The 11,768-nt window shown below is 39.7% G+C and overlaps 1 protein-coding gene across 1 annotated transcript in view; it reads right to left on the reverse strand.

Annotated features, from left to right (window-relative positions):
• TMEM236 (transmembrane protein 236) overlaps window positions 1-11,768 on the reverse strand; it is a 46,560-nt gene that overhangs the window by 21,607 nt on the left and 13,185 nt on the right. The window contains exon 2 of the mRNA XM_023223125.1: window positions 4,113-4,185. Within this exon, the coding sequence (XP_023078893.1) occupies window positions 4,113-4,185 (73 nt within the window). The remainder of the gene's footprint in view (window positions 1-4,112; window positions 4,186-11,768) is intronic.

Here is an 11,768-nt window from a genome sequence, read left to right on the forward strand (position 1 = left end):
CCAACTTGGTGAAACCTCGTCTCTACTAAAAATACAAAAAAAATTAGCCAGGCATGGTAGCACATGCCAGTAGTCCCAGCTACTCAGGACACTGAGGCAGGAGAATCTCTTGAACCCAGGAGGCGGAGGTTGCAGTGAGCCAAGATCGCACCATTGCACTCTAGCCTGGGTAACAGAGTGAGACTCCATCTCAAAAAAAAAAAAAAAAAAAAGAAAGAAATTAACAGTGTAAATATTGGAAAGAAGAAAAACAAAATGTCATTATTCATAGACTATTTGATTGTACATAGAGAAAATCTCCCCCAAATGGATAAATTATTTCTAAATACCAAAGACAAAAGAGTTCAAATATATGAATTTTTTTTAAAAAAAGATACTATTCAATGCCACTTCAATCAATATTCCAACTTTTTGTAGAAAAAGACAGGCTGATACTAAAATTTATATGGAAATAAAAAAGGCAGGAAATTCTAGAAGAAAAAGAACCAGCTGGCCGGGCGCGGTGGCTGAAGCCTGTAATCCCAGCACTTTGGGAGGCCGAGACGGGCGGATCACGAGGTCAGGAGATCGAGACCATCCTGGCTAATACGGTGAAACCCTGTCTCTAATAAAAAATACAAAAACCTAGCCAGGCGAGGTGGCAGGCACCTCTAGTCCCAGCTACTCCGGAGGCTGAGGCAGGAGAATGGCGGGAACCCGGGAGGTGGAGCGTGCAGTGAGCTGAGATCCGGCCACTGCACTCCAGCCTGGGCGACAGAGCGAGACTCTATCTCAAAAAAAAAAAAAAGAAAAGAAAAGAAAAGAAAAAGAACCAGCTAGGAAGATTTACTCTTCTGGATATAAAGAATTAGTATAAAGCTGCAAGAACTAAGACAGTGTAGTGTTGGCATAGGAATTATGTATATCCGCACTTGATTTATAACAAAGGTGGCACAGCAGAGAAATGTGGACAGGATGCACTTTTTAGTAAATGGTGCTCGGTCCATTGAATGTTATATGGTGAAACAAATTAACTCACTGCTGCACAACATATACAAAAATCAATTCCAGATGTATTGTGAATCTAAAAAAGAATGAAGAAACAATACAGCCTTCAAAATATAATTAGAAGGCTGGGCATAGTGACTCACGCCTGTAATCCCAGCACTTTGGGAGTCCAAGGCGGGTGAATCTCTTGAGGTCAGGAGTTCGAGACCAGCCTGGCCAACATGGTGAAACCCTACCTCTATGAAAAATACAAAAATTAGCTGGGTGTGGTGGCACACATCTGTAATCCCAGCTACTTGGGAGGCTGAGAGGGGAGAATCACTTGAACCCAGGAGTTGGAGGTTACAGTGAATAGAGATTACACCACTGCACTCCAACCTGGGTAATAGGGCAACACTCCATCTCAAAAAAATAAAATAAAAGAAATAAATTATATATATATATATATATAATTAGGGACAGATTTTAAGACTTTGAAGTTCAGATTCACAATGACAAAATCTTCTGCAAGTGACCCAAGCACTATCCATAAAGGAAAGAAATAGATAAACCGCACTAATTTTAAGTTGAGAACTTCTTTTCATGAAAAAGATATAAAAGTGTGAATACAGGTTACAGAGAGGAAAGATATTTGCAATAATCAAAAAGGGCTTGTGCAGTCTGAATATGAAAATGAGTCTTCCAAATAGATTTTTAAAAGATAAGCATCACAATAAAAAAATGGGCAAGATGAAAAGATGCTCAACCGCAGTAATTACTGGAGAAATGTAATTTAAAAGTACAATGAGATTCAGGATCGTACCCACCAGAAGAGCTTAAATAAAAAGACATGATGATGCCGGGAGTGGTGGCTCACACCTGTAATCTCAGCATTTTGGGAGGCCGAGGCAGATGGAACACCTGGGGTCAGGAGTTTGAGACCAGCCTGGCCAATATGGTGAAATCCCATCTGTACTAAAAATACAAAAATTAGCCAGGCGTGGTTGTGGGCATCTGTAATCCCAGCTGCTGAGGAGGCTGAGGCAGGAGAATCGCCTGGATCTGGGAGGAGGAGGTTGCAGTGAGCCAAGATCACATGCGCCACCACACTCCAGCCTGGGCAACAGAGCAAGACTCTGTCTCCAAAAAAATAAAACACAATGCAAGTGTTGGTGAATGCTCCTTCTCTGCTGGTGGGTTCTATAGAGATGCTATAGAAATCAGTACAATCTGTGTGGAAAGCTGTTTGACCTTATCTCTCACAATGTAACATTTCAGTATCTCACGATTCATCAATTCTGCGCCTGCATATGTAACCAACAAAAATGCTTGCATGTGCACACCAAAAGACATATTCACAGATGTTCACATCCGCATTATTTGTAATTGCCAAAACTGGAAACAATCAAGATGGCGACCAAGAGTAGAACACAGAAGCAAATTATGACCTTTTCATAAAATGAAATATTCTACAGCTGAAAACGAATGAGTGTCGGGTATTCACAGAAACAAATGACCCTTACAACCATATTTTAAATAAAAGAAGCCAGACATCATTTGATTTCTCCTTGGAAAAATTTCAAAAACAGGCAAACTAGTCAGAAGTCAAGTTAGAAGTGACTTCTGGAAAGGAGGGAAAGGGAGTCATTGAAAGGAGCATAAAAAAAGAATGAGCAAGCAATGAGTTTCTGATACAAAACTAAAATAAAATACTAAATGCAAATAAAGGAGCATGGGCATGGAGCTGGCCAAGGTTTCCTTCTTGACCTTGACCTGAGCGATGCTTACCCAGAGGTTGCTTTGTGGTATTCCATTGTTACTGTACTTTTTTCTTTCGTGCACTTTTCTGTTTATGCGTTATACTTCGGTGAAAATTAAATAAGAAAAAAAGGAAAGGAAAGGAAAAGATGTAACAATGGATGAGACATCATAAAAAAGAACCAAAAAGGGCTATTGAGCTCCAGATATGCCATCAGTTTACCGCAGTGATGTTTCTTAAAAGGTTGTAAACTAAATTTTTAGTTTTTGGGAACCTTCCAAATGATTTACAAGGTCTTTGGGAGGGGAAAAGACAGATCTAGATTGAAATATTCATCTGTTGCAGTTCACTAGATACAAAGCACATCTGTGTGGCCTCCCAAAATTATTCTGTGCATTCATGCATTATCTAATGTAGTATCTATGATGTATTCTAGCAGCACCTATGATGCCTTCTAACAACCATGTAATTTCTAATGTCATACATTACTTGGTACTGCCCTGTCTCACAACACTTGTGATACTTGTTCTAATTGCCTGTTTATATTTCTAATTTCAGAAAATTCTACCAGAGACCCTGCCATATTTCCTGAGTCCCTATGCCCTGTACCTAACAGTGCCTGGCCTGTAATATACACTTAATGAATATTTGCTTCACATATAAGTGAAATATCACAAGGTAAATTAAGTAACTTAAGTAAATTAAGTATGCTTTGGGAAAACAAAAGTTATCTTTCACAGCACCTTGCAAATCAAGAGGATTAGTGGGGTATTCTTCTCTGACCTTCTTGGATAATGAAGTACTTACAGCCTGAAAGTTCTGCCTAAGATATTCCTGCCCTGCAGGTATCTATCCAAGACTTACTGAAGCTATATTTAGTCAAAACATAAACTCATCATTATTTTCAAATAAATACATTTGCATATTATTTATTTGCAATTATTTGCAAATTTATTTGCAAATTATACACATGCAAATTATTATCAATGGACATCTTATCAAAGGTATTAAAATGTAAGTGATCCTTCCCTTAGATCCTGTTGTATACATTTAGAATTGAGGACAATCATGAAAAACATCAGGTTGGCAGAAGAAACAAATACAGTTCAACTTTCACATTTTTCACTTTTTAAATGTTCAAATATCATTTCTGTCTCTCACACACAAACACAAAATTAATTTTTAAAAATTGGCTATTAGACTTTGCTTCACAATCACAGAGGTAACAACGATCTTAGTACTTTAAATAACATATGTTGCAACCTGGAAGAAGACTGGATTACATAAATGTCAAGAACTTTGTTGAGCACGCTGCTCTATCAAATTCCAATAACAAGAAATTATAAAATCTCATAATCTTGTAGCAGAATAAATCAAAATTCCATACCTCAGTCACTGCTATGGAAAAGGTGAGGCAGGGCAGTGTGGTGAGGACCACACACATCATCAGAACAGGTCTCCTAGCAAAGGAGAAAAAATAAGCCAAAGCAATCATGGACAAGATCGACAGTTCCTCTTACATTCTGCTAATTTTGCAGTTCCTGTTCCATTCATCTATAGTTTTTCTAAGAAGCTGCTGCTTCCCTATTTCCATTTCCCAAATGTTTGCGTATGGCAAAGAGGAACCCGTGCAGAAACCAGAATGCTTCTTCTAGAACAAAGGGGTGAGAGATTTCCAAATAATTAGCAAACCACAAACTATTAAAAGCATCAAATCACAAGTCAAATGACATTCAACATGTTCATAATTCATTAATTAAAATCCTGCCCAAGAGGTGAGGCTGTAGTGACCAACTAAATAAATGAACAGCGTGACTTTCAAGTTATATTATATCCCATGTTGTAAAATTTATTTTTCAAAAGTACATTTTTAGAGATGATAAACTATTGGATATTTAAAGATCACTTAAAAACATTTAAATTTTTTTTACTAGAACCAAAAAAACTATACATACATAAAAATGACATAATTTTTCAAACTTGTTTTTGGACCACTTCTTAAACCTTGCATGATCAACCAATCCAATAGCTATTGAGAAATAATACATAGAAAATAGTATATCTTATGACACAGAAAATTTAAATGTGGCCGGGTGCGGTGACTCACTCCTGTAATCCCAGCACTTTGGGAGGCCGAGGTGGGTGAATCATGAGGTCAGGAGATTGAGACCAACCTGGCTAACACGGTGAAACCTCATCTCGACTAAAAATACAAAATATAAGCCAGGCGTAGTGGCAGGCGCCTGTAGTCCCAGCTACTTGGGAGGCTGAGGCAGGAGAATGGTGTGAACCCGGGAGTTGGAGCTTGCAGTGAGCCAAGATTGCACCACTGCACTCCAGCCTGGGCGAAAGAGTGAGACTCCGTCTCAAAAAAATAAATTAAATAAATAAATAAATAAATAAAACAGAAAATTTAAACATATGTTTAGCATTCTTAATTTATGGGACAACAAAGGATACTTATTCAAAGGTTTTCTACAATGAAATATGTACCTCCTCTTTGATTCGTTAATATGTATTATGTTCATTCCATTTATATAATGTTTTCTATGTACAAGCAGTATTGAATGCTTTCAAATTATTAATTTCTCCACATTCATAAAAAGAATGAAATCATGTCCTTTGCAGCAACATGGCTGTAGCTGGAGGCCACTATCCTAAATGAATTAACACAGGAACAGAAAACCAAATACTGTATGTTCTCACTTATAAGTGGGAGCTAAACGTTGGGTACTCGTGGACCTAAAGATGGGAATAGACACTGGGGACCATTATAGAGGGGAGAGTGGAAAGGGGGCAAGGGTTGAAAAATTACCTATTGGGTACTATTCTCACTACCTGGGTGGCAGGATCAGTCACACCCCAGACCACAACATCATGCAACATACCAGTGCAACAAACGTGCACGCGTACCCCCTGAATCTAAAATACAAGTTGAAATTATAAAGAATAAAATAATAGAGAACAATTTCTCTTTGGTGCTGTCTTGCCTCCCCCATCTCAGCGCCATCTTAGACGTCCTAGGTGTAAATATAAATTAGAAGATGAGATTACCCCTCTCTCATGGTCAGACCTAGTACAACCTGGCTAAGACTAGTCTGACGGAATTTTCAACTGGTAGCTTTCTCTGTTTGTCTGAGCTGAGATCCAAGTTTCTATAACACCAAGTTCTCTAGGTAAGATTGGACAAGTCACTCATAAAGATCTCTTCTTCTCAACTTGACCTCTAAATGATGACAATGCCCCAGAGACTATTCTCAGACCTGTTCTTTGTCCATATTATCTTCCTGGATTATCTCATCCAGGCTTCAAATCCCACTCATTTGCCCAGAACTCCGCAATATATTCTGGTGTTTTTCCTGAACTCTGACTTGTCTACCCAATTGTTAGACACTTCCACTTGGATGGGAAAGACACAACTCAGACTTACCATGTCCGAAACAGAACCCAAGTCCTCCTCCATACTTGTTCCAATCCATCATCTAATCCTGTCTGATTTACTGCCAAAGTCCATTTCAAACTCCTTTTCTGCCAACACTGTAGTTCATCCACTGTCACCTCTCATCTGCCATATTTCCTAACTGGTTTCCTGTTGGTGGTTCTATTCTTGCATAGCAAAAACACTGTCTTCATTTTTTTTTTAATGAAATCATGCTTTTAAAATGTAAAACACATCTTGTTACTGCTCCAGCGTTGGGGAAAGGAAGGAGGTTATTCGTTAATGGGTATAAAGCTTTAGTTTTGCAAGATGAAAAGAGTTTCGTGAATGGATGGTGGCAATGGTCACACAACATTGTGAATGTACTTAATGCCACTGAACCGTACCCTTAAAATGATTAAGATAGTATATTTTACATTTTATGTTTTTATCACAATTTTTAAAAATCTTTGATGAACACATAATGTGATTAGAATCAAATTGAATCTTGTTATCCTAGTCTACATGCTGTACATGATATGGTTTCTCTTATTGCTCCTACTCTCATATATAGTATAGGAAACACATACACGCACACACATACACACACACACACACACATACACACGAGTTGTATACATAGCCCTTATGACTACCTAGAAATCTGCTGACTCTTTGTTTATTGTTTGTCCTCTTCCTCTTTCCTCATCCCCTGAGGTAACTTCTGTGGAAGCAGGGACCTTATCTGACTTGTTTGCTACTTTATTTCCAGCATCCAGAATAATGTTTCTGAATCATTTTTGTGCGATGAAATTTCTGAGAGTCTAGTGAATCCTATCAACCCTTCTCAGGACAACATTTTTTTTTTTTTTTTTTTTTTTTGAGACGGAGTCTCGCTCTGTCGCCCAGGCTGGAGTGCAGTGGCCGGATCTCAGCTCACTGCAAGCTCTGCCTCCCAGGTTTACGCCATTCTCCTGCCTCAGCCTCCCGAGTAGCTGGGACTACAGGCACCTGCCACCTCGCCGGGCTAGTTTTTTTGTATTTTCAGTAGAGACGGGGTTTCACCGGGTTAGCCAGGATGGTCTCAAACTCCTGACCTCGTGATCCTCCCGTCTCGGCCTCCCAAAGTGCTGGGATTACAGGCTTGAGCCACCGCGCCCGGCCAGGACAACATTTTTAAATGAGTAAAATAAAATATACAGATTTTTAGAAGATAAATCAATTATATTGAAATTATCCAAATTTTAAAAATTACCTAAAGTCTTTCATTAAAAATTGTATACAATTTATGGTTCTTTTTTAAAGAATTATGTAGTAATCCAGATTCTTTTTAAAGTTTAAACTTGGATGAGAAACAATTTACATCATTTCTTTCATTAACCTCATAACAATATATGTGTCTATGAACATGTCTTTTTTAATTTTCTTTGGAGCAGGCCAGGCCTGGTGGCTCATGCCTGTAATTCCAGCACTTTGGGAGGCCAAGGTGCGTGGATCACTTGAGCCCAGGAGTTTGAGACCAGCCTGGGCAACACAGCAAATCCTCGTCTCTACAAAAAAAATACAAAAATTAGCCAAATGTGGTGGTGTGTATCTGTAGTCACAGCTACTTTGGAGGCTGAGGCAGGAGAATCTCTTGAACCCTAGGAGTCAGAGGTTGCAGCAAGCCAAGATCACACCACTGCACTCTAGCCTGGATGACAGAGCCAGACTCTGTCTCAAAAAAAAAAAAAAAAAAAAAAAAAAGGAGTACTTAAGATCTAGTAAAAATTGTAATCACTCATAATTTCAAGATAGTGAAGACATAAACCATATACTGAAGTCTCTCCTACAACTGTTGTGTCGTATGAAAAGATCTGTGATATATGGTCTGAAAAGCTATGTAATAAAGTTACAGGTCCTACTAATACTACTGTGGTTTGTTACCAACATCCACATCACAAAAGATTGGCAGCTTTCAATTAGAGGTTAATGAAAGAATAATGTAAATTGTTTCTCATCCAAGTTCAAGAACTTCATGATGCTAGAGAATGTCCAACACATAGTAGGAATTCAATAAATACTAAATGAATGGACTCATTAGTAATTAAATAACAACCCAAGTTTATGTTTTATTTAACCAGAAGTTACATTAACCTGTGTTTCAAAATCTTGACTAGGATATGCTTATACATATATATATATATACACACACACACACACATATATACACACATACACACACATATATATACATATATATATGTACACAAAATATATATATATTTTGAGATGGAGTCTCGCTCTGCCACCCAGGCTGGAGTGCAGTGGCTGATCTTGGCTCACTGCAACCTCTGCCTCTCAGGTTCAAGCGATTCTCCTGCCTCAGCCTCCTGAGTAGCTGGGATTACAGGTGCATGTCACCACGCCCAGTTAATTTTTGTATTTTTAGTAGAGGCGGGGTTTCACCATGTTGGTCAGGCTAGTCTCAAACTCCTGACCTCATGATCCACCCGCCTCAGCCTCCCAAAGTGCTGTGATTACAGGCATGAGCCACCATGCCCAGCTAGATATGCTTATAATTTATTGAGTATTATGGATCAAATGGTGTCTCCTCAAAAAGATATGTTGAAATCCCAAATTCCAGTACTTCAGAATGTGATCTTATTTGGAAATAGGATCTTTATGAAGATAATCAAGTTAAAATAAGATCATTAAGGTGGGTCCTAATCCAATATGACTGGTGTTCTTATAAAAATGGGGAAATTTGGTGACAGAGTTGCACAGAGGGAAGCCTATGTGAAGAAACCCATGATGTATACCATGTCATGATGAAGGCAGAAATCAGAGTGATGCATTTACAAGCCAAGGAACATCAAAGATTGCCAAAAACACACCAGAAGCAAGGAGAAAGACATGGAACAAATTCTTTCTCATATCCCTCAGAAAGAAGCAATCCTACCAACATCTTGATCTCAGTGTTTTCACCTCTGGAATTTTGAGGCAATAATTTCTGTTGTTCAAGCCATTCAGTTGGTGGTACTTTGTTATGGCATTTCTAGGAAACTTACACTAATTTTGCGACTGGAATGTGGAATGCTGCTGTAACAAACACCTAAAGATGTAGAAGTGGCTTTGGAATTGAGTAATGAGTAGAGACTGGACGAGTTGTGAGATGCATGATAGAAAAAGCCTAGATTGCCTTGAAGAGACTGTTGGTAGAAACACAGGTGTTAAAGGACATTCTAGTGAGGGCTCAGAAAGAAAAAAGGAGGGATATAGAGAAAACTTTTAGCATCTTAGAGAGTAGATATATTGTCATGAACAGAGTATTGGTAGAAATATGAATGCTAAGGTACTTCTGGTGAGGTTTAACATGGAAATGAGTAACATATTATAGGAAACTGGAGGAAAGGTGATCCTTTCTATGAAACGGCAGAAAATTTGGCTATACTATGCTCTGCTGGATAGAAAGTAGAACTTGCAAGTAATGAACTGAGATATTTAGCTGAGGATGTTTCTAAGCAAAGTGTTGAAGGCACAGCCTGTTTCCTCCCTGCTATTTACAATAAAATGTGAGTGAAGGAAGTGAGATAAATTGAAAAAAGAATTTTTAAGCAAAAAGGAATTAGAACTTGAAGATTTGGCAAATTCTCAGGCTATCCATATTGCAAATGATAAGAAAGCAAGTTTGGAAGAGAAAACCAAGGTTGTGGTTTGTGAATCCAGTCAACCATCTCAGCAGAAGTACTGCTGGCCTGGACTGAAGGTGGCAGAGATAAGATGAAATGAAGAAAAGAGCAAATGGGTTGATAGAGCTATTTGGCTGCAAATGTGTTATCTTTCAGAAAAGAAAAAAATGACTTTGACAGTGGTTCCAAAGCCAGGGAGACTGGTGCTACAACCACAAACCCAGAGGTGCTCAACTTAAATCCATAGGGCAGAGCCATGACCATCCAAGGCTGAGGGGTTAGGGCCACTACCCTCACAGGCCTGGATGATGGGCTCAGAGGAATCAGCATCAAGACACAGAGGATTATTTTTAAACCTTAAAAGTTAACGGGATTTTCCTTCCTAGCTTTTGAACTTGGGTGGGACCCATGACTCCTCTTTCTCTTCCAAATTCTCCCTTTTGGAATGGTAATGTCTATCCTGCTCCACCATTGCATGTGGGAAGCAAGTAACTTTTTGTCCAGCTTCACAGGTTTGCGGATGGAAAGAAACTCTGACCCAGGTGGAATCATATCCCACGTCTTGCCTATAACTTGTTGGGATGATTTAGAGGGAAAGGTTTGGGATTTTGAGTTGATGATGTGTAGTTGAGATTTGGGACTTAGAATTGATGCTGGGATGATTAGGACTTTTGGAGGTGTTGAGATGAATGAGTCTATTTTGCACACCAAAAGAACATGAATTTTGGGAGGGTCATAGAGTGAAATCCTACGGGTTGAATTATATACCCCAAAACAGACATGTTTTAAGTCCCAACCCCCAGTGTCTCCGAATGTGATCTTATTTGTAAATTGGGTGTTTACAAAGGTCATCAAATGAAAATGGGGCATAAGGGGAGACTCGTATCCAATATGGCTGGTGTCATTTTAAAAAGGGAAAATCTGGGGCCAGGCATGGTGGCCAATGCCTATAATTCCAGCACTTTGGGAGGCCAAGGTAGGCAGATCACAAGGTCAAGAGATTGAGACCATCCTTGCCAACATGGTGAAATCCCTTCTCTACTAAAAATACAAAAATTAGCTGGGCATGGGGGCATGCGCCTGTAGTCCCAGCTACTTGGGAGGCTGAGGCAAGAGAATTGCTTGAATCTGGGAGACAGAGGTTGAGGTGAGCCAAGATTGTGCCACTGCACTCCAGCCTGGGAGACAGAGCCAGACCCTGTCCCATAAAAGAAAAAAAAGAAAGCAGGGATGGAAATCTGAAAACAGACATGCAGGTGGGGAAGACTAAGTGAGGAAACATAGGAAGAATGCCATGTGAAGACGAAGGCACAGATCAGAGTGATGCATCTACAGGTCAAGGAACACCAAAGATTGCCAGCAACTACCAGCAGCCAGGAGAGGGGCATGAACAGAGCCTTCCTTACATCTCTCACAAGGAACCAACCTGCCCTCACCTTGATCTTAGACTTCTCACCTTCAGAACTTTTAGGTATTTCAGAATTTGAAACAAATTTCTGTTGTTTAAGCCACCAAGTTTGTGGTACTTTGTTACAGCAGTCCTAGGAAGCTACTACAAGTAATAGGATTTAGGTTAGAAATACCACAGACACTTCTTCGAAAGACTCTTCATGCTGCAAAGAATGCAAGTTTGCGACCATAGTACGATTGGCAAAGAAAAGGACACGTGGCCGGGCGCGGTGGCTCAAGCCTGTAATCCCAGCACTTTGGGAGGCCGAGACGGGTGGATCACGAGGTCAGAAGATGGAGACCATCCTGGCTAACACGGTGAAACTCCGTCTCTACTAAAAAATACAAAAAATTAGCCGGGTGTGGTGGTGGGCGCCTCTAGTCCCAGCTACTGGGGAGGCCGAGGCAGGAGAATGGCGTAAACCTGAGAGGCGGAGCTTGCAGTGAGCTGAGATCCGGCCACTGCACTCCAGCCTGGGCGACAAAGCGAGACTCCGTCTCAAAG

Source organism: Piliocolobus tephrosceles, chromosome 9 (genome assembly GCF_002776525.5).
Source record: "Piliocolobus tephrosceles isolate RC106 chromosome 9, ASM277652v3, whole genome shotgun sequence".
Classification (NCBI taxonomy): Eukaryota; Metazoa; Chordata; class Mammalia; order Primates; family Cercopithecidae; genus Piliocolobus; species Piliocolobus tephrosceles.